This window comes from Manis javanica, chromosome 11, assembly GCF_040802235.1.
Source record: "Manis javanica isolate MJ-LG chromosome 11, MJ_LKY, whole genome shotgun sequence".
NCBI lineage: Eukaryota > Metazoa > Chordata > Mammalia > Pholidota > Manidae > Manis > Manis javanica.
The window spans coordinates 37,346,877-37,370,702 of record NC_133166.1 but is presented as its reverse complement, the minus strand read 5'-3'; the positions used below and the strand labels follow the sequence as shown (position 1 = coordinate 37,370,702).

The 23,826-nt window shown below is 36.4% G+C and overlaps 1 protein-coding gene across 11 annotated transcripts in view; it reads left to right on the top strand.

The window, feature by feature from the left end:
• PIK3C2A (phosphatidylinositol-4-phosphate 3-kinase catalytic subunit type 2 alpha) overlaps positions 1-23,826 on the top strand; it is a 128,806-nt gene that overhangs the window by 89,277 nt on the left and 15,703 nt on the right. For 10 of the 11 annotated variants that reach the window (XR_012122620.1, XR_012122622.1, XR_012122621.1 and 7 more), the window contains 9 exons: positions 389-493; positions 1,705-1,797; positions 9,797-9,926; positions 11,952-12,074; positions 16,721-16,857; positions 19,149-19,318; positions 19,869-20,025; positions 20,690-20,799; positions 22,560-22,767. Coding sequence is in view for 7 of the 11 variants with exons in the window: in XM_073216260.1 (XP_073072361.1) it covers positions 389-493; positions 1,705-1,797; positions 9,797-9,926; positions 11,952-12,074; positions 16,721-16,857; positions 19,149-19,318; positions 19,869-20,025; positions 20,690-20,799; positions 22,560-22,767 (1,233 nt within the window). In the remaining 4 variants the exon portion in view is untranslated. The remainder of the gene's footprint in view (positions 1-388; positions 494-1,704; positions 1,798-9,796; positions 9,927-11,951; positions 12,075-16,720; positions 16,858-19,148; positions 19,319-19,868; positions 20,026-20,689; positions 20,800-22,559; positions 22,768-23,826) is intronic. The other variant, XM_037026907.2, reaches the window with a different exon arrangement.

Here is a 23,826-nt window from a genome sequence, read left to right as displayed (position 1 = left end):
TTCTTTGTTAAGACATTCCTACAGATGAAACTCCTGAGTCAGGACCTACATACATTTTTAGTTAAAATAGTTTCTATTAGATTGCTCTACTAAAACAACCAAACTATGCCTATGTACACCTACTCCCCTATCAATAATTATGAAAGCATTTGTTCCCTCTGTTGACAGCACTGGGTGTTATCTTAAATTTTTTATATGCTTGATCAAAAGTTGCATTTCATTTTTGTTTAATTTCTATTTTTTTGACTGTTAGTGAATTTTAATTAATATGTTAAATATGACCATATATATTTTTCCCCTTATGTTTATAGCCTTTGCCAATTCTAATTGTATATTTTATTACATTTCATTTTCATTATGTACTTACGGAATTGATCTCTTTTCCTAGGTTGTCCTCCAAAGGAGCATGGAACGAGTACAGTCCTTTTTTCTAAGAAATAAATGTCGTCTCCCTCTCAATCCAAGTCTTGTGGCAAAAGAACTAAATATTAAGGTGAAAATAAAATACTTAAAAAGTTCATATTACGTTTTAAAATAACATGTAGGAAGAGGCAAATGGGTAGGTATGCTTATGGCAAATAATGAGAAAACCTGCATAGGTTGGTTATAAGTATTTATGGATATTTGTGTAAAATCCATATTTATTTTTATGTAATCACCATTTCTGGAAGAAGCAGTGTAAAGTTATTTACTGCCTCAAAAAAATTTAAGTTTTACTATGGTATAATAGCTATATGAGAGACATATGCTGTAATTTCAGTGATAAAACCACTGAATCATAGATAGGCCTTTCTTTTTTTCCTTTTGCCTTGTGAATAGCAGATAGACTCTTACCAGGTTAATAACACTTTTTAGAGTCCTTAAGAAGTAGTTGAAAAATTATATTTTGAACTGAGTTCAAAATTGAGTAATTATAGTTTGAACTGAGCTAATAGTATTGCAAATAGTGGATCTTCTGTAATGTGAATTCAGCAAAAGCAACCATTTAATTCATCCATTAGTATCTGATTTTGAAAGACTAGGGTACAAACTATCCATAAAGGATTCTCAGATCTAATTTTTTTGAGTTGACATTTGTCTGCTCCTCATTGAAATTTAACAGTGGGTGCTGAGTTGTATGATTATGTCATTAGGTGGATGGGGGATTGTATTTTCTCCTTGGGTTTCCATTTGTTGATTTCCTTAAGTTGTTCTTGCTGTCATAAATTAGTTTTTCAACTAGTTTCATCTTTAAGATTTGATCTCTGCAAATGAAATTGTTAAATTTAGTGTCACTATTTGATTACTATTAATTATAATAGTACCATAAATAGGAGAATAGAGATCTCATCCAAATCTCACTGATTTAGAGGAAAGACAAGATACAAAATTTTGTGCCATGTTGAGGAGCTGTGACACTTTTAGAAGCTCAAACTTTTAATAGTCTTTGTCTTAAGTTTTTAAGGTTTTGTTTCTTTGCCTAGAGAGTTAGATATTTTACTCATATATGCTATATTCATGTCTCAAAAAGTTTTTATATTAAAAATATGCTCTTATTTGCCAGATAATATAAAAAGCAGTTCACAGATGTTACTTTATTTGCCATAATTCAAAGGAGTAGTGAAAGGAGAAATGCCTCAGACAAAAAAAATCTTAAACTCATTTTTATGTCTGTGTTATCTTTCTAATGTTATCTTTCTAATGCTTAACATATTGTATTTGTAGTCATGTTCCTTCTTCAGTTCTAATGCTGTGCCCCTAAAAGTCACAATGGTGAATGCTGATCCACTGGGAGAAGAGATTAATGTCATGTTTAAGGTGAGTAAAACGAGGTTACTATGTTTTTAAATGGTTATTTAAAAATTATATTCTCAAATTCTTCCAAAATTGCAGAAGTGATTTTATTTAATCTTTAATTAAATTGAATAATTATGTGAAAAACAGTCACTGACATAAACTATTCCCAACAGATCTGGGAACAAATACACCTCTGGGCTAACACTGCTGCAAATGGCCATGTTGGTTGAGCCCTTCAGAACTCCAGGCAGTGCCTTTCCCACAGACTACCATGTGAATTGTACCCTTTAGAGTTGTGCAGTGCAAAACCAAAACCCTGAGCAGTGGCACTGGTTTTTGGAAACATAACTTCCCCGTGGGAAGCAGCAGGAGTGGAGTACTACAGAGTAATCTATTACCAAAGTTCCTTGTATTGTAATAATAATAATAATATATTAGGGGATTCTCAAGATGATGGCTTGAGTAGGGTGATGGAAATCTCCTCCCAAAACCATATATACTTTGAAAATACAGTGAATACAACTATTTCTAAAAGAGTGACCAGAAGATACAGTATGCCAGCCAGACTACATCTACATATGAGAGAACTCAGCATCTCACGAAAAGGGTAAGATACAAAGCTGTGACCCGGCAGGACCCGAGCACTCCCCCCACTGCAGCTCACCGGCGGGAGGAAAGAATCAGAGTGGGGAGGGAATGGAAGCACAAGACTGCTAAATATCCAGCCCTAGTAATCTGCATTGGGAGCACAGACACACATTGCATGGTGTACTGGATATTAGAGGAACAGAAAAACAATATCTGAGATTAAGACCGTGAACAGATTCTCACAGCTGGCTAACCTGAGACAAAAGAAAAGTGGGTGCTTTAAAACCCTTAAAGGGACAAGGGTTTACCAGGTGGACAAAATCATACTGGCACACTCAGCCCAGCAGGCTAGGAACTTTAAGGAATTTCAGACTCCCTAACCTCCTGAATGGCAACACAGCACTGAAGCCCCGGTGATAAGCAGCCATTCATTCCCCCCCGCTGGCACTATAAGTGAACCAGCTGACCCACCATTGCTGCAGAGCAGCTGGGGAGCAGCCCTGCCTACAGCAAACACACAGAGGCTTCTCCCAGCATGCAGCTAACCAGGCCAAATCCAGAGGCTGCCCCGTGCCCTTAGTCGACTGACACAGACAGCAGAGACCCGTACAGAGTCCAGAAGGCACAAAGGGGTTTTATTCTCGCAGCAGACACGTGCTGCTCGCCTGCAACCCCCACCAGTGCGCTAGGCCATCCTGAGGGCCACCCTGCCCACAGCAGCTCAGGGGATCAACCCAGAGACTGCCTCCTGCATGTGGCTGACTAGCATAGGCAGAGGAACCTGGCGAGGAGCCCAGAAAGCACATAGGAGCTCTGTTCTCGTGGTGAACATGCGCTGATCGCCTGCAACCACCGCCAGTGCCCTAGGCCATCCGAGGACAGCCCCGCCCATGGCAGCTTGGGATTATCCCAGAGGCTGCCCCCTCTGCGCAGTTGACTGGAACAGGCAGAGGAAACCGGCGTGGAGTCTGGGAAGCATATAGGGGCTCTGGTCTCATGGTGAATATGTGCTGCTTGCCTGCAACCACTGCCAGAGCCCTAGGCATCCCGAGGGCCGCCCCATCCACAACAGCTCAGGGGATCAACCCAGAGGCTGTTCCCAGTGTGCAGTTGCCTGCCACAGGTGGTGGAGACTGGCACAGAGTCCCAAAATCAAGAAGGGGTGCCGTTCTCGCGGGAGAACACACGCTGCTCACCTGTGACACCTGCCAGTGCCCTAGGCCATCCCAAGGGCTGCCCTACCCATGGCAGCTCAGGGAATTAAACCAGAGGCTGCTCCCTGTGTGCAGTTGCTGGGCACAGGCAGTGGAGAGGGGCAAGGCGACCAGCAAGCAGAAAGGGACTTTGTTCTCACAGCTGACACACATGCCACTCACTGGTGATCACTTCAATTGCCATGCAAAGGCAGAACCTTGTTCAGTCCAAAATCCCTCAAACACCAGAGAGAGGGCCTTGTGAGACCAAAATCACCAACCTTCCTGATAAAGAATTCAAACTAAAAGTCATAAGCATGCTTACGGAGCTACAGAGAAATATGCAAGAGCTAAGGGATGAATTCCGCAGGGAGATAACAGAAATGCAACAAACAATGGAAGGATTTAAGAGCAGACTGGATAAGGTGAAAGAGACTGTTAATGGAATACAAATCAGAGAACAGGAATATAGAGAAGCTGAGGCAGAGAGAGAGAAGAGGATCTCTAGAAATGAAAGAATATTAAGAGAACTGTGTGACCAATCTACACGGAGCAATATTTGCATAATAGGGGTACCGGAAGAAGAAGAGAGAGAAAAAGGGATAGAAAGTGTCTTTGAGAAATAATTGCCGACAACTTCCTAAACTGGGGAAGGACATAGTCTCTGAGACCATGGAAGCCCACAGATCTCAAAACAACAAGGGACCCAAGAAGGACAACACCAAGACATATAATAATTAAAATGGCAAAGATCAAAGACAAGGACAGACTGTTAAAAGCAGCCAGAGAGAGAAAACAGATCACCTACAAAGGAGAACCCATTAGGCTATCATCAGACTTCTCAGCAGAAACCTTACAAGGCAGAAGAGAATGGCATGATATATTCAATGCAATGAAACAGAAGGGCCTCAAACCAAAAATACTGTATCCAGCAAGATTATCATTTAAATTTGAAGGAGGGATTAAGCAATTCCCAGATAAGCAAAAGTTGAGGGAATTTACCTCCCACAAACCATCTCTGCAATGTATTTTAAAGGGACTGCTCTAGATGGAGGTGCACCTAAGGCTAAACAGATGTCACCAAAGAAAATAAAACCACAGCAAAGTAGAACACCTAACATATAAAGAGTGGATGAGGAAGAAAAAGAAGGGAGAGAAATAAAGAATCATCAGACTGTTTATAGTAGTGTAATAAGTGAGTTAAGTTAGACGGGTAGATAGTAAAGAAGCCACCCCTGAACCTTTGGTAACCATGCATCCAAAGCTTGCAATGGCAATAAGTACACGTCTATCAATAATCATCCTAAATGTAAATGGACTGAATGCACCAATTTAAAGACATGGAGTAATAAATGGATAAAAAGCAGACCCATATACATGCTGCCTACAAGAGACTCACTTCAAACCCAAACACATACACAGACTAAAAGTGAAGGGAAGGAAAAAGATATTTCATGCAAACATTAGGGACAAAAAAGTAGGTGTTGCAGTACTTGTATCAGACAAAATAGACTTCAAAACAAAGAAAGTAACAAGAGACAAAGGAGGACATTACATAATGATAAAGGGGTCAGTCCAACAAGAGGATATAACCATTATGAATATCTATGCACCCAGCACGGGAGCACTGACATATGTGAAACAAATACTAACAGAATTAAAGGAGGAAATAGAATGCAATGCATTCATTTTGGGAGACTTTAACACACCACTCACTACTCCAAAGGACAGATCAACCAGACAGAAAATAAGTAAGGACACAAAGGCGCTGAACAACACACTAGAACAGATGGACCTAACAGACATGTTCAGAACTCTACACCCAAAAGCAGCAGGATACACATTCTTCTCAAGTGCACATGGAACATTTTCCAGAATAGGCCACATACTAGGCCACAAAAAGAGCCTCAGTAAATTCAAAAAGATTGAAATTCTACCAACCAACTTCTCACATCACCAAAGTATATATAAAACTAGAACTAAATTGTACAAAGAAAACGAAAAGGCTCACAAACACATGGAGGCTTAACAACATACTCCTAAATAATCAGTGGATCAATGACCAAATAAAAACAGAGGTCAAGCAATATATGGAGACAAATAAAAACAGCACCACAATGCCCCAACTTCTGTGGGACGCAGCAAAAACAGTTCTAAGAGGAAAGTACATAGCAATCCAGGCTTATTTAAAGAAGGAAGAACAATCCCAAATGAATAGTCTAACGTCACAATTATTGAAACTGGAAAAGAAGAACAAATGAGGCCCAAAGTCAGCAGAAGGAGGGATATAATAAAGATCAGAAAAGAAATAAATAAAATTGAGAAGAATAAAACAACAAAAAATTAATGAAACCAAGCACAGGTTCTTTGAGAAAATAAAAAAAATACATAAATCCCTAGCCAGACCTATTAAGAGAAAAAGAGAATCTACACACATAAACAGAATCAGAAATGAGAAAGGAAAAATCACGACAGACCCCACAGAAATACAAAGAATTAATATTATGAAAATCTATATGCTAACAAACTGGATAACCTCAAAGAAATGGCCAACATTCTAGAAAAATACAACCTTCCAAGACTTACCCAGAAAGAAACAGAAAACCTAAACAGGCCAATTACCAGCAGTGAAATTGAATCGGTAATTTAAATCAAATTCAACAAAATTTGAATTAAAAAACTACCCAAAAACAAAACTCCTGGACCAGATGGATTCACTACTGAATTTTATCGGACATTTAGAGAAGACATAATAATAATACCTATTCTCCTTAAAGTTTTCCAAAAAATAGAAGAGGAGGGAATACTCCCAAACTCATTCTATGAAGACAGCATCACTCTAATAGAAAACTACAGACCAATATCCCTGAAGAACATAGATGCAAAAATACTCAACAAAATATTAGCAAACCAAATTCAAAAATACATCAAGAGGATCATACACCATGATCAAGTGGGATTCATCTCAGGGATGCAAAGATGGTACAACATTCGAAAATCCATCAACATCATCCACCACATAAACAAAAAGAAGGAGAAAAACCACATGATCATCTCCATAGATGCTGAAAAAGCATTCAACAAAATTCAACATCCATTCATGTTAAAAACTCTCAACAAAATGGCTATAGAGGGCAAGTGCCTCAACGTAATAAAGGCCATATATGACAGACCCACAGCCAACATTATTTAATAGCAAGAAGCTGAAAGCTTTTCACCTAAGATTGGGAACAAGACAAGGATTTCCACTCTCTGCTTTTATTCAACATAGTATTGGAGATCCTAGCCACGGCAATCAGACAAAACAAAGAAATAAAAGGCATCCAGATTGTAAGGAAGAAGTCAAACTGTCACTATATGCAGATGACATGATATTGTACATAAAAAACCCTAACGACTCCACTCCAAAACTACTAGAACTAATATTGGAATTCAGCAAAGTTGCAGGCTACAAAATTAATACACAGAAATTTGTTGCATTCCTATACGCTAATGATGAACTAGCAGAAAGAGAAATCAGGAAAACAATTCCATTCACAATTGCTTCAAAAAGAATAAAATATCTAGGAATAAACCTAACTAAGGAAGTGAAAGACCTATACCCTGAAAACTATAAGACACTCTTAAAGAAATTAAAGAGAACACTAATTGATGGAAATTCATCCCATGCTCTTGGCTGGAAAGAGTTAATATTGTCAAAATGGCCATCTTGCCTAAAGCAATCTACAGATTAAATGCAGTACCTATCAAAATACCGACAGCATTCTTCAACGAACTGGAACAAATAATTCAAAAATTCATCTGGAACCACAAAAAACCCTGAATAGCCAAAGCAATCTTGAGAAGGAAGAATAAAGCAGGGGGAATCTTGGTTCCCAACTTCAAGCTCTACTGCAAAGCCACAGTAATCAAGACAATTTGGTACTAGCACAAGAACATACCCATAGACCAGTGGAACAGAATAGAGAGTCCAAATATTAACCCCAGCATATATGTTCAATTAATATATGATAAAGGAGCCATGGATATACAATGGGGAAATGACTGCCTCTTCAACAGCTGGTGTTGGCAAAACTGGACAGCTACATGTAAGAGAATGATACTGGATTATTTTCTAACCCCATACACAAAAGTAAACTCAAAATTTATCAAAGACCTGAATGTAAGTTATGAAACCATAAAACTCTTAGAAAAAAACATAAGCAAAAATCTCTTGGACATAAACATGAGCAACTTCTTCATGAACATATCTCCCCGGGCAAGGGAAACAAAAGCAAAAATGAACAAGTGGGACTATATCAAACGAAAAAGCTTCTGTACAGCCAAGGACACCATCAGTAGAACAAAAAGACATCCTACAGTATGGGAGAATATATTCTAAATGACATACTGATAAGGGAGGTTGACATCCAAAATATATAAAGAGCTCACTCACCTCAACAAACAAAAAGCCAATAATCCAATTAAAAAATGGGCAGAGGATCTAGACAGACACTTCTCCAAAGAAGACATTGTGCTTTACATCGCTATTCATCAGAGAAATGCAAATTAAAACCACGATGAGATATCACCTCACACCAGTTAGGATGGCCACCATCCAAAAGACAAACAACAAGAAATGTTGGTGAGGATGTGGAGAAAGGGGAACCCTCGTACACTGCTGGTGGGAATGTAAATTAGTTCAACCATTGTGGAAAGCCGTATGGAGGTTCCTCAAAGAACTCAAAATAGAAATACCATTTGACCCAGGAATTCCACTTCTAGGAATTTACCCTAAGAATGCAGCACTCCAGTTTGAAAAAGACATATGCACCCCTATGTTTATCGCAGTATTTACAATAGCCAAGAAAGGGAAGAAACCTAAGTGTCCATCAGTAGATGAGTGGATAAAGAAGAGGTGGTACATATACACAATGGGATATTATTCAGCCATAAGAAAACAAATCCTAACATTTGCAACAACATGGATGGAGCTAGAGGGTATTATGCTCAGTGAAATAAGCAAGGCAGAGAAAGACAAGTATCAAATGATTTCACTCATGAGTATAAGAACAAAGCAAAAACTGAAGGAACAAAACAGCAGCAGACCCACAGCACGCAAGAAAGGACTAACAGTTACCTAAAGGGAAAGGTACTGGGGCGGATGGGTGGGATGGGACGGATAAGGGGAAAAAGGGACATTACAATTAGCACACATAATACAGGGATGTTCATGGGGAAGGCCGTATAACACAGAAGACAAGTAGTGATTCTATAGCATCTTACTATGCTGATGGACAGTGACTGTAATGGGGTATGTGGTGGGGACTTGATATTGGGGGGAGTCTAGTAACCGTAATGTTGCTCATATAATTGTACATTAATGATACCAAAATAAATAAATAATAATAATAATAATAATATACTATTATTGTGATGATAATATATTTAGGATAAAGAATGGAGAGTTATAGTTAACTAAATGAGTTTAATTAGTGGAGGTTCATAAGGACAGCTCTTGAACCACTTTGAGACATATAGCAAGTTCTCGTATACTCAGATCTAGTTTTGGACTCTTATTTTACTGATGTATTTGTCTTTTCCTAAAACAGCACTAGTTATTTGAACACAAATTTTACATGTTAAGTTGTATATTAAAGTAATTGCCCTCCATCCTTATTTTTTTTCATAGTTTTCTTGGCTAGTCTCATAAATGTATTATTCATCATTATGTGTTTAAAGTTATTTTATGCAGTTCTAAAAAGAAAAATGAAAACTTGATATGATTCCAGTTAAAATTAATTCGTTTTGTGAGGTTTAACTTTTATTCAAGTAAACTTTTTATTTTGAGATAATTGTAGATTTGTAGTTGTAAGAAGTTATGCAGAGAGGTTGTGTGCCCTTTACTCAGCTTCCCTCAATGGAAACATTTTGCAAAACCATCATATAATATCACAATCAGGATATTGGCATTGATATAGTTAAGATACAAAATATTTTGATCATCACAGAGATTCCCTATACTGCCTTTTTAAAAAATTGGAATGTGATTCACCTTTTTAAAGTATACAGTCCGGGAAACTGAGATATAAAGAAGTTAAGTAGCTTTCTCTAGAATGCTGCAGGAGAATAAAAGGTAGTTCTGTTCATCTCATTCTTCACTCTTCTGTTCGTCCCCCTCCTTACTCCCCTCCATTTGTAGTATGTAATCTATTAAGTCTAGGAAAAATACAAATTACATTTTGTTTACTTATTTCAAGGTTGGTGAAGATCTTCGGCAAGATATGTTAGCTTTACAGATGATAAAGATTATGGATAAGATCTGGTTAAAAGAAGGACTAGATTTAAGAATGGTGATTTTCAAATGTCTCTCAACTGGCAGAGATCGGGGTAAGTCTATTAGTGGTGTCTTGGTTCCTTCTTTTTTCATGTGTGAACTGAGAGTGTACCTTCCCTAAGGGTCCTGATGCCACACTATGATCTTGTTTCTTACTTTAATTTAATGTTATTTTATTTATTCAGTTTCTCATGATTAAAGACCACAAGGGGCAGTCCTAATAAATGCTCTATATAGTAACCAGAGGTGTCCAGTAATTACCTAATGAGGACTTTATGGTCTTTAGCTTTCTACTTAAAATTAAGACAGACCAAGTCTTAATTAAACTAACTTTGATTTCAGTTCTGGAAAATAAAATAATGGTTGTAAAGTTGTTTTTTTTTTTTTTAGTAAGAGCTGATTTCATCTTATTTACTGAACAAGTTTTTCTTACCACCTGTGTGAAATGTTAATAGTACCACACTCAAAGGAATATTGTGATAATTAAATGAGATAATCTAAAATAACTTATTTAATAAATGTTTGTTATGTATCTCCCATTTGCAAAATACTGATTACATGTAGTGCTTATATTTTAGAGGGAAGCAATTAAAGACATAATACAAGTAATTAGAAAATTCTGTGATAGACTAAAAGCTCTAAGAATTACAGAGGCAATGCTGTGGGTTTTATTTTTTTTTATTTTTTATTTTTTATTTTTATTTTTTGAGAGGGCATCTCTCATATTTATTGATCAAATGGTTGTTAACAATAAAATTCAGTATAGGGGGGTCAATGCTCAATGTACAATCATTAATCCATCTCAAGCCTAATTCTCGTCAGTCTCCAATCTTCTGAAGCATAACAAACAAGTTCTTACATGGTGAACGAATTCTTACATAGTAAATAAATTCTTACATCGTGAACAGTACAAGGGCATTCATCACAGAAACTTTCGGTTTTGATCACGCATTATGAACTATAAACAGGTCAAATATAAATATTAATTTGATTTTTATCCTTGATTTATATGTTGATCCCACATTTCTCCCTTTATTATTATTATTATTTTTATTTTTAATAAAATGCTGCAGTGGTAGGTAGATGCAAGATAAAGGTAGAAAACATAGTTTAGTGTTGTAGGAGAGGAATCGTAGATGATAAGGTGTGTGCCTGTAGACTATGTGTTAATCCAAGCTAGACAAGGGCAATAAACCATCCACGGATGCAGAAGATTTCTCTCAAAGCAGGGGGGATGGGGTTCTGAGCCTCACCTCTGTTGATCCCCAATTTCTCACCTGATGGCCCCCCTGTGACTGTGCCTGTCTTAGGTTGTTCCTCCCTTGAGGAATCTTACCCGTCTCTGGCTAACCAGTCATCTTCCGGGGCCATACAGGGAAATGTAAAGTTGGTAAGTGAGAGAGAAGCCATATTGTTTGAAAAGGTTAGCTTTTTACTTCTTTGCAGATTTATGCCCTGTGGCTTCTATGCCCAGCACTTGTCTCGAGGTATCTTTACCACCTGGAGGAATTATGATACTTGGTAAATTCGATACGAGGAACGAATTCTATTTAAGGGTTGTAATTAGGAAGAAGAAAAGCTATAGAGGTAGCATATGGAAGAAAACATGGGAGGATTGATTATTGCTTTGACATACTTCTTGTAGAGTACCTTAAGTATGTATAGGTTTTAAACTACTAACTAATTTGTACACACATATTAACATAATAGGAATACGGTGACATAAACAAAGCAAATCTATAATTACCATCTATCTCCAGCGAAGCCAAGAAAACCATTTAGGTACCCTAGGCATTTGTGAAAATTTGTCTATGATATGATGGATATTTCCAACTGTACTTGAACAGTCTGAGAGAAATCAGACAAATTAAAGCAGCCCATTTCTGGGATCTGTTCACATCCCATATGTTCTTTTAACCGTAGATAGTCTATAGTCATAAGATTTTGGAGTGCTACACCTTGCACCCCTCCCAACTCCTGGTTGAGTTCCAACAGTACAGATCCGGTCAAATTCGTTGTCTCACTGTATGCACATGCCAGCCTAGACATCTCCCTCCTCATTCTCATGGCAAGTCCAGGAGACGGTGGGCTGGATGCAGCCACAACCGCAGCATCGTCTGGATCCCTGTGGAGGCTTTTTGATGATCATCCCCCGGCACGAGTCCTCCAGAGTGCTGATGCCGGAAGCTCCTCCTCATATCGTATGTTAGTTCATTTTCTGGGTATCCAAGCTAGGCCTTGATCTTCTGCATAGAAACAAACAGACCCTTTGCCCACACTTTGACATGCCCTCTATACCACTGTGCAGAACTCATTGGAGGTCAGCATGCAGTAACTGCTTTTTTTTTTAAGAGAAAGGAATATTATCAGAAAAGAGTACCTCCATAGCTGATCGTCTGACACCCTTTAAGTGATCAACATTAAGGATATTTAAAGCATGCATTGATCTTTGATTTACCAAGAGTTTTATCCTATCAAGGAGTAATCCCCCTTTTCTTTCTTTCTTTCTTTTTTTTTTTTTTTAATCTTTAATCTACACTTACATGAAGAGTACTATGTTTACTATGCTCTCCCCTATATCAGGTCCCCCCTAACAACTACATTACGGTTACTGTCCATCAGCTTAGCAAAATGTTGTAGAATCACTACTTGTCCTCTCTGTGTTGTGCAGCCCACCCTCCTCTTTCTCCCTCCCCCCATGCATGCTAATCTTAATACCCCCCTTCTTCTTCCCCCCCCATATCCCTCCCTGCCCACCCATCCTCCCCAGTTCCTTTCCCTTTGGTACCTGTTAGTCCATTTTTGGGTTCTGTAATTCCACTGCTGTTTTGTTCCTTCAGTTTTTCCTTTGTTCTTATACTCCTCAGATGAGTGAAATCATTTGGTATTTCTCTTTCTCTGCTTGGCTTATTTCACTGAGCATAATACTCTCCAGCTCCATCCATGTTGCTGCAGATGGTTGGATTTTTCCACTTCTTATGGCTGAGTAGTATTCCATTGTGTATATGTACCACATCTTCTTTATCCATTCATCTACCGATGGACATTTAGGTTGCTTCCAATTCTTGGCTATTGTAAATAGTGCTGCGATAAACATAGGGGTGCATCTGTCTTTCTCAAACTTGATTGCTGCGTTCTTAGGGTAAATTCCTAGGAGTGGAATTCCTGGGTCAAATGGTAGGTCTGTTTTGAGCATTTTGATGAACCTCCAAACTGCTTTCCACAATGGTTGAACTAATTTACATTCCCACCAGCAGTGTAGGAGGGTTCCCCTTTCTCCACAGCCTCGCCAGCATTTGTTGTTGTTTGTCTTTTGGATGGCAGCTCTCCTTACTGGTGTGAGCTGATACCTCATTGTAGTTTTAATTTGCATTTCTCTGATAATTAGCGATGTGGAGCATCTTTTCATGTGTCTCTTGGCCATCTGTATTTCTTTTTTGGAGAACTGTCTGTTCAGTTCCTCTGCCCATTTTTTAATTGGGTTATTTGTTTTTTGTTTGTTGAGGCGTGTGAGCTCTTTATATATTCTGGACGTCAAGCCTTTATCGGATCTGTCATTTTCAAATATATTCTCCCATACTGTAGGGTTCCTTTTTGTTCTATTGATGGTGTCTTTCGCTGTACAGAAGCTTTTCAGCTTAATGTAGTCCCACTTGCTCATTTTTGCTGTTGTTTTCCTTGCCTGGGGAGATAGGTTCAAGAAGAGGTCACTCATGTTTATGTCTAAGAGGTTTTTGCCTATGTTTTTTTCCAAGAGTTTAATGGTTTCATGACTTACATTCAGGTCTTTGATCCATTTTGAGTTTACCTTTGTATATGGGGTTAGACAATGGTCCAGTTTCATTCTCCTACATGTAGCTGTCCAGTTTTGCCAACACCATCTGTTGAAGAGACTGTCGTTTTGCCATTGTATGTCCATGGCTCCTTTATCAATTTTTAATTGACCATATATGTTTGGGTTAATGTCTGGGGTCTCTAATCTGTTCCACTGGTCTGTGGCTCTGTTCTTATGCCAGTACCAAATTGTCTTGATTACTATGGCTTTGTAGTAGAGCTTGAAGTTGGGGAGTGATATCCCCCCTACTGCTGTGGGGTTTTAAAAGAGAAAAATCACCTATGGTTGGTGGAAATGAGAAATGCTTCACAGATTCTAATCATAGACACTAGAAAGTCATCTGAAAGATTATCTTATCTAATCGTCCTTCTGATATTTGCTATTCAATTTATACTTAAATGCCTATAATGAAGAGAATTCACTGCATTTCAAGGTAGTCCCTATCTCGATAGCTCTAGTAGTTGTAGAGCTCTTGTACTCAGGTACATGAGAACTGACTCTGGGTCTTCTACCCTTCAGTTCCTTTTCTGTTCATACATTATCATGAAATTAAGTCAAATCCTCCTTCCTGATGACCGTATTGTGGCTTCAGATCCTGAGTCCCAAATTCTTCAACTATTTGTCATATGTAACTTTACCTAATCAACTTGTTTTTGTCATAGTAAAGGGCTCAAGAGATCCATAGTCTCTAAGAAATGGCATCTGGATTTTATAAACTGTGTAAGGGTGGGCAAAGTTTCACACATGTGAAGCTTATTCACAAATACAGCCATCACACTGGCTCCTACTAAAGCATGCCTTGGCCATTCTGTACGTTTACATTTCGTATCTTAAACTCAAGTGCAGGACCTTAACTGTTAACTTTCTTGTTTTATTTGATCCATTTCTTCTTCACATGTTGGATTCTTTCTAAAATCTGAGTTTAGTCATCTGTCAAATGAACATTTGTCGAATGGAACCTCTTAATTTATGTCATGATCCCATTTGAAAAACAGAGCTTCTGCTGCAGCTTCTGCTAAGTCATTGAAAGAAATATTTATTAAGAAAGAGCCAAGAACCAACCCTTGCAGAATGTCACTAGAGATCTTCCTTTGGGTGATTGCTAAATCTTTGGGTTTTATATTTTATTTGGTTAAGCATATATTTCATTGGGTTATGAACCAGTCCACATTTCTCCATTTTATCCATCAGGACAGTATGAGAACCTTATCACTTTCCATTCTCAGGTTCAGATTTACAAACTTTACCTTGTCAAAATTAAAATCATGTCAATTTAGGAATTCTTGATGGTTCTTTTTCATAAAAGTCTTGTCAGGTAGAAGTTCTTTTATCAAGTAAGATTCCTCAGTGAAAGTCTACCATTTCATTGGATTTGTTTTTCTGTCACCACACTTAACTTCGTATAGTTGAATTTCTTCTTTTCTTACGGAATTCCATGTAAAATTGGGGGCAACCAAATTCCTGTTGTTTTTGTTGTTTTTCTAACAATGATTCAGTGCTTACTTTGCCCTGTGCTAAGCTTTTCACTTGTGTTTCCTCCCTGTATTCTTATTTTTCAAATGAAGAAATTATATCCACATCTTCTATGAAGTTTTTAACAAGACCTCAATCTATAGTAATCCATCCCTTCTCCAGACTGAGCAATTAATTGTCTTTAATACTCACCAGACATTTACTGCATGTTTTATCTTACCCACCTGATTGATTTTAAGTTCCTTCAGGGCAGGGACCATATCTTACATAGATAGTAGTACTTTGTATGTCTTGTGAACTTTGGTCCATTCTCTTATATAGTGATTTGTGCATATGTATATTTGATTACGAAATTGGAAATTTGTATGTATATTAAAACTTTGATTAAATATAGTCATAGAATCAAGATACAAGTAATGATGGAAAAAGGATGTCATTATGAACTATAAACTAGATTATGCAACAGAACCAACATAAAAGATGCAAATGAATTAATTCTCCATGTGTGACCAGATTACTCAGATTACAACCTGGCCCTGTGTACTTTTGGGGTGGTCTGGAGACCTTGGCTGTCTTGGTTTCTTCCAGTCCCTTGTCCTAAGCAGGTCTCTGTATTCATATCTTATTTTGCACACCAGTGCTGCATCTCCTTGTTTCATAACATACATAAAATAATTTTTAAGTTAAATAAATAATATATGCACAGTAAAATATCAATATAGCATGTAATGGAATAAACTGAAAAGTAAATCTTAATTTTCTCCCATACCTTCATCCTCAATTCTAGGCATCCTACTCCCAAAATGTAACAGCTTACATTGCCTTTTGGGTATATTTTGTGTATATTCCAACATACATAGTAGCCTTTCCTTTAAACACAAAAGTATAGTTCCCCATCTGGATTTTGTCTTCAAAAATACATTTTTGAGATCTTTATATGTTAGCACATAAAAATCTGTTTCATTGTATTCATTGTGTAGGTGTCCCATAATTTGATACTTGTTTTAAAGGATTTATAGAGGAAACAAAAATGATTTGCCCAGCTAGGCATTTACATCTCAGTTTGGAAAACAAAACACATACTTTAGCCTTAAGCATATCACAAAGACAGTCTTAATCTGTTCTACCCTTTGAAAGGCTATGTGTATTCTGAAACACTCTTATATTGCCCAAATCATGATTAGAGAAAATTTTTGTGCTGAAATGAACCAGCATGTATCTTATAAATAGGTTTAGTAGTGAGGTCAGTATCATCTAGTTTATAATTAAAGTTGTTATTCTTTTGGTGGATAGCACATGGAGGTTCAGATTTATAGATATAGAGTCTCAAATAGTCAAATTCAACTTAAGTATTCTGAAAATAAAAATTTATTTTGATTGCTCACATTTTCTAGCATAGGCTGCCAGCATTGATTTTTTTTTCCCCCCTGATAATTACTAGCTGGTATTTTATGTAAACAATTGAAAGCTATATATTCTTTAAACAATTACTTTTGGGAGACATTTTCACATAGCTTCATGGTTTGTTTGTTGTTGAAGGCATGGTGGAGCTAGTTCCTGCTTCAGATACCCTCAGGAAAATCCAAGTGGAATATGGTGTGACTGGATCGTTTAAAGATAAACCACTTGCAGAGTGGCTGAGGAAATACAATCCTTCTGAAGAGGAATATGAAAAGGTGATTGGCACATCTCCTTATTCTAAATAACTCTGTCAAGAATGTATTGCATAGGTCTAAGTGCTTTCATTTTCCAGCTCTGGTGACTATTTAAGTAATGAAAACAGTATCTTTCTCCAAGAAAATAGTATAAAAACAGAATGCATTTAATGGCAGGATCTGAGTGAAACCAGTGCTAAATTACCCATAAAACATTCCAAACAAACATGTATTTAAGAGGCCAGCAAAACAGGTGCTCTTATAACCCAGAATGTTATATTACACAAAGATTTTGAGAAAAGTTATGGAAATGAGTAAAGGTGGCTGCATTTAAGATCACAGTTATAGGCCAGACGCTCTGGGGTTAAATCCAGTCCCCAGGTCACTCACCAACTATGGAGCCTTGCCTTGGCAAATTATTAACCTCTGTGACTCAGTGACCGCTGCTATAAAATATTATTGATTATTGTATTATAGTATATATCATGACTATAAAAAATAATACTATAAGGTTTTATGAAAATTAAGTGAATTAATATATATTAAAAGTTACATAAATTCTGCAGTTGATAGCTATTCTTACCATTATTGGAGGCATACATTTTTTGTTTTAGTATACTTTTGAATTACATAATAAGAAGAGATCTTTTAGAACATAAGGCCTCTAACAATCCTAAATGGGCCTAAGGAAGAGTCAAGAACACTTTCAATGATGACATAAGAAGATCCCAATTTTAATGTCATTTCCCAGCCCAGTTTATGTCAAATCATTAATGTATCACACAGATAAATATGTGTAAGTGCTATCTGCCAACCTAAGAAAGTAAAATAGAGGAGCTTTGTCCTTTTTTGATCTTTTATAAACTGTTGAAGATCTGAAAGCTTTACAGCAGAAGCCAATACTTGTTTATAGTAATGTTTACTCTTTTGTTATTTCAGGTAAGTTATTTGACACAAAAAATTGTTAAGTAACATACATTTGAGTGAGTGCCTTTTATGCATTTGGCTCTACCAAGTGCTTTACCAAGTAAAAGGGAATATAACATAGTGTACTCACATTGTCTGAGTTTGAATCTTGGCTTTGCCACTTAACAGTTCTGTGATCCTGAGCAAATAATCTCTGTTTCGGTTTCCCTCATATATAAAATGGTAGTAATAATAGTACCTACATTACTGGTTTGTTCTGAGGTGTTAAAGGAGTTACTGTATACATGTGCATGTATACTGTGTATGTGTGTGTGTGTGTGTGTGTGTGTGTGTGTGTGTAGAGAAAGAGAGTAGTGCAGTGCCTGGTTTGTGATAAGTGCTGTATAAGCATTTGCTATTACCATCATCATCAGTTATGATTTCTGGGGGTTTATGGAATAAAATTAACCACATGAACATGCAGAGCCATATGATGGCCACATTTAGAAATGCCAGATCTTGAGAATTATCTAAATGTATGCTTTAAGATAAATATGTTCATGGTAAGCATCTTGTCATATCCTTCTGTGTGATATTATGTTAGTAATTTAATACCGGGAGCAGGCAGGACTGAAGTGATAGGTTTCCAGCTTTGAGAAACTTGCAGAAGACACACAAGGAGTCACCAAATGGACAATAAAGCACACTAACTATATTATTAGGTGTTGAAAGAAATAAATCAACTTTCTTTGCACATGCCTTCCCTGCAAGCCAAGAAAAAATAGTGGTGGGGGGGAACAGTCTTTCATTCAGATTAATTTTTATCCAAGTGGTACCACTTGGTAATCAGCAGAGCCTGTAAAGAGCAGGGTTCTACAGATGTGCTTAAAAGGTTTTCAAAGGCAGTGTGTACCTAAGTAAGGACTCATGAGATCTCTGCCTGTTAAAAGACAAATGCTAGACATATGGTTGGGGGGGGATTATGGGGAAGACAGTGTAGCACAGAGAAGGCAAATAGTGAATCTGTGGCATCCTACTGCCACTGATGGACAGTGACTGCAATGGTGTATGAGGGGGCTTGATAATATGGGTGAATGTAGTAACCACATTGTTTTTCATGTGAAACCTTCATAAGAGTGTATATTAATAATACCTTAAAATTTTTTCTAAAAAAATAAAAAAGACAAATGCTAGAGAAGGGGCAGTAACCACCTTAGGAATGGTATTTTTGTTTCTGAAATATGAAAAGGCTGGCTTTTGTTACCATACCTAGTTTGTAAGCTTTTGAAAAAATGGATTACAGTAGTGTTCTCAAAGAGTGGTAAATTACTGTAATCTTTGTAACTGTGCCTCCTCTAAAAATGATTTATTTCCTAAAGTAATTTTGTATAATTTTGTCTGTACAGGCTTCTGAAAATTTTATCTATTCTTGTGCTGGATGCTGTGTAGCCACCTATGTTTTGGGCATCTGTGACCGACACAATGACAATATAATGCTTCGAAGCACAGGACACATGTTCCACATTGACTTTGGAAAGTTTTTGGGCCATGCACAGATGTTTGGCAGCTTCAAAAGGTACTAATAATGTTGCTAAAGAAAAGAGGTGCTTCCTATTTCACAGTTAATGTCCCAACCTTGTCTTTTTTTCTTGCTGTTCTTTGCCTTCTAACTCCTTTTTAGCATAACTGGGGATGGAAAATGTAGTACACAAGAATAAGTATATGTGTGTACCTTTGTTTAAATGAAGTAAAGTATATTTTATTTTATTTTATCTAGTTCGAGGTACCTTCTGGAAATGTTCTCATTTGTACAATAGCAATGAGTACATAAGTTTTCTCTCTGTATGTTTGTAATGACTGTTAGATCTGTATTTGGGTGTGTGAATTCATAAATACCACTTTGGAAAAAAGTTCATATATAATTGCTATCTAAATAATGAGATTATGTAATGGCTTTCCTGAAAATGTGAATTTATAAAAATTATGCAAATTCATAACTACCTCATACTTAGTTTCCCAGTTGGAAATTCCTATGACTCATATAGTTCAGTAGCTGTGCAATAATAAGAGCACTATTTGAATATCTTCATTAAATAATACTTTGTATGTACTTTTTTTTTACATAGAGATCGGGCTCCTTTTGTACTGACCTCTGATATGGCTTATGTCATTAATGGGGGTGAGAAGCCCACCATTCGTTTCCAGTTGTTTGTGGACCTCTGCTGTCAGGCTTACAATTTGATAAGAAAGCAAACAAACCTCTTTCTCAACCTCCTTTCGCTGGTAATTGTTCTTTATAAGTATTTAATTAATTTTATATTAATACCTCTATTTCATTATCTAAAAGATAATTTCTGATTCTGGAATAACACTTACTGTTTCTACAAATGTTAGATAAATTATTAGCAAAATATTTAAAAATTACAGACACTACTTATATAAAATACAAAAAATAAATCACTAAAGTAGTTATCCAGGGAACGAGGAGTTAAAGTAACTGAAAAGGATCCTGAAAAGGGCATCTGGGATGCTGGTACATATTTTGTGTCTTAATCTGTGTGTGTTCAGATTGTGAACATTCATTAAACTATAAACTTAAGATTTGTGTACTTTTCTGAAATTATATTAAGTAAAAAGTAAAAACAAACAAAAACCTGTTATTATTGTGACTAAAGTTGATGTAAAAACAGAAGAATAGACTAAAGATCTGGATTTCACAGCTTTTATTTCATAAACTGTCTTTGTGACTTTTCAGTTGACCTCCTTGGCTTCAATTTTTTCACTTATAAGAGAATCACTTAGATTCCTAAAATATTAAGAAATTCTTCAGAACTATATTTGTTTTAGTTTGCTTTAGTTCTAATTACTTGGCTAGCTTCTAGGGAGGGGTGAGGGGCAGACTTAAAAAATTCAACTCACAAACATTTTTTTCCTTCCCTTTTTATAGATGATTCCTTCAGGGTTACCAGAACTTACAAGTATTCAAGATTTGAAATATGTTAGAGATGCACTTCAACCCCAAACTACAGATGCAGAAGCTACAATTTTCTTTACCAGGTAAGGCTTATGTCAAAAGTTTATTTATTGGATAAATATAAAGGATTTACAACAGCACTTTAAAAAATATATTTATATTTCTCAAAATATGATCTCAAGGTTTATTTAGTATGATTTCATTTATAAATATCCTATTTATGAACTGTTTCTGCAAAACATTTCTACAGTGCCAGATGCAAAGTTGTTTTTTCTAAATGATACCTCATTATCAAATTATTATCTGGTTATCAAACCCACCAAACTAATCTATTTTTCAGGATTCTGCCATAACAGTTTTCGTGAATACCATAATGCTTAAAACACCAAACTTTGGGACAATGATGTAATAAATTGTTATTACATAACACAGTACTTGAAACACACATACCAATGACTGGCATTTGAATTTGTTGTTTTTGCTTTAAAAGTAGATCTTCCTGGCAAATTATGTATCAAGGGTCTGGTGATCAGGTTGGTTACTGATGAGTAGTACCACCTCATTTTAATGCCACATAGGGAGGGGTGTAAGACTTGTATTCTTTTCTTTCCTTTTTCTTTTGCTTTCTTCCTCTCAGTGGAGAAGAGGTAGAAAACACTGGACTGGACTTCCATAGTCTCAAGTGTCTGGGCCGAATTGAATTGAAGGAAGCTGACATTTTTATAGTCTTCCAAACTAATCCTGATAATTTAGATATTGATGGTTTTGTTTTGTTTTTTAAAAGAGATTTATTTGCTCCCCTGAGCATAACTGTAAAGCAGGCGTGTATTAGTCTCATCTGCTTGGGCTACTGTAAAAAAAAATAGCACAGATGAGGAGGTTTACACAGAAGTTCATTTTCTCATAGTTTTGGTGGGACTGTGGCCAGGAAGTCCAAGATAAAGGTGCCAGTCAATTCACTTCCTGATGAGGGTTCTAGCTTTCAAATGACTGACTTTGCTCACTGTTTCTGCACATGAAGGAAGGAGCTACAGCATGAAAGCATGAGCTTTCTTGGCTCTTAAAAGAACACTAATCCTGCTGGGTCAGGACTCTGTCTTATCACCTCATTTAACTTTATTTACTAATTCCATAAAGGCCCTATGGGGTTGGGGCTTCAATATGAATTTTGGGGGATACAAACATTTAGTCGACAGCAAAGCTTTGTGTGTCTCTCTGACTTTTCTTTTTGAATCTCATTCTTCTTTCCAGATTCCTCTATTCTGTTTTTGAGACTTACTTCCTTTGCTTGCCTAAACTGTTTTACCCAGGCCTGCCTTCCAAATTTATCCCCACCAAACTGCCCATCTTGTCAAAATGTCTTTTCCCAGCTGAGGGAAATTATGATTATTTGAAGGACTCTGATACCAGATCCTACTATTCTCTGTAATAGAAGAGATTTTTTTAAAATTTGAATTACTTTGGGTGCTTACACCTGTTTACTGTCACCTCCATTTATTACAAGAGAATTAAAAAATGAATTACCCTTTTGGCATTATACCAATCGTCTTCTGTCTCTTATAAGCTTTTTGGTTAATATTGGACCCCCCAGGGCTCAAATCCAAGCATCTTTTCTTAGAGACAGTGGGATGGAATGGAATGGAAAGTTTCTTGTGCTTAAGCTGGGATGAGTTTATATTTTAATGGACTTTTGGCTTATAGAAAGGGAATCCTTGGCAAAGTGAAACTCTGCTTAATATTTTTAAAGGAGTGAAAGTGTTTTTTATGTTTCAGAGTCTTAAAAAAATTAAGCTTGGTTAGTCACGAACATTTATTGTTAACACATTTTCTGATTATTTTGTAGGCTGATTGAATCAAGTTTGGGAAGCATTGCCACCAAGTTTAACTTCTTCATTCACAACCTTGCTCAGTTGCGATTTTCTGGTCTTCCTTCCAATGATGAGCCCATCCTTTCATTTTCACCCAAAACGTACTCCTTTAGACAAGATGGTCGAATCAAGGAAGTCTCTGTTTTCACTTATCATAAGAAATACAATCCAGATAAGCATTACGTGAGTTTGGTTTGTAGAGACTCATGCATGCACTATTGTAGTCCTTCCTACTTTCTTCACTGACTGTGCCAAAGTTCCAAGGATTTGTTCTTTTCATATCTTTCTTCTATGCATTATCCATAAATAGAAAATGTACTTGGAGCATCCCAAATTGGTTTTTGGTATTTATTTCTAGGTAAATTTGCTGAAAACATGAGGGGTAAATGATATACTTCCTTTCAGAAACAAGACTAAAAGGGTGGTGCTATTTGGCTTTTCTCCTTCCTTATCTTCAATTTGTTCTTAATGTCAAAGGTAAAGCTTGCTCATTATAACAAATTCAACCAATATAGATGTATAAAAAGCAAAAGTCTAACTTTCTCATTCAACTCTCCAAGGATAAAGTACACACTCAAAGTTTATTTTTAAACAGAAACAGGATCTTCAGTGTGCTTTCCTCTGCTCAATAGCATAGCATTATCTTTTTGCTATTATTTTTACACTTGTGCTAATGTTTTTGTTGGACAATACTTTGTAGCACTATTAGTCTTCAGATTTTTGATAAATTGATAGATTTTAAAAAGCAACTTCATTGTTTTAATTTTCACCTATTATTAGTAAATATTTATGCATTTATTTTCTTAGTAAAATTTTGTACATTTATTTTATCCTAACACCATTTTATTCTTTCTTTTCCCCAGTGATTTATAATGCCACCTGTATATACATATAAGTTTATGTATATCCTCAAATTTATTTCTGGTCTACATAGATTTATCTGACTTTTTCTGCACCACTATTTCACTGTTTAAAGTACTGTGACTTGATAGTGTAAATATCTAGTAAGACAAGTTTTCCTTTGTCCCCCTGCAGCCACACATTTTGCCTTTTTTCTCATTTACTGTCTTAAGTGAACTTACTAATATTTTTATTTGAAATGTACTAAATTTATAAATTTGGGAAGTATAGTTATTATATTTAGTCCTGGAAATAAAGTGATTTTCACTCTTCAGTTCTTGTTTACATATCTTTCTATCCAGAAAGGTTTTAGTATAAATCTAACAGGTTGGGGTGTTACTT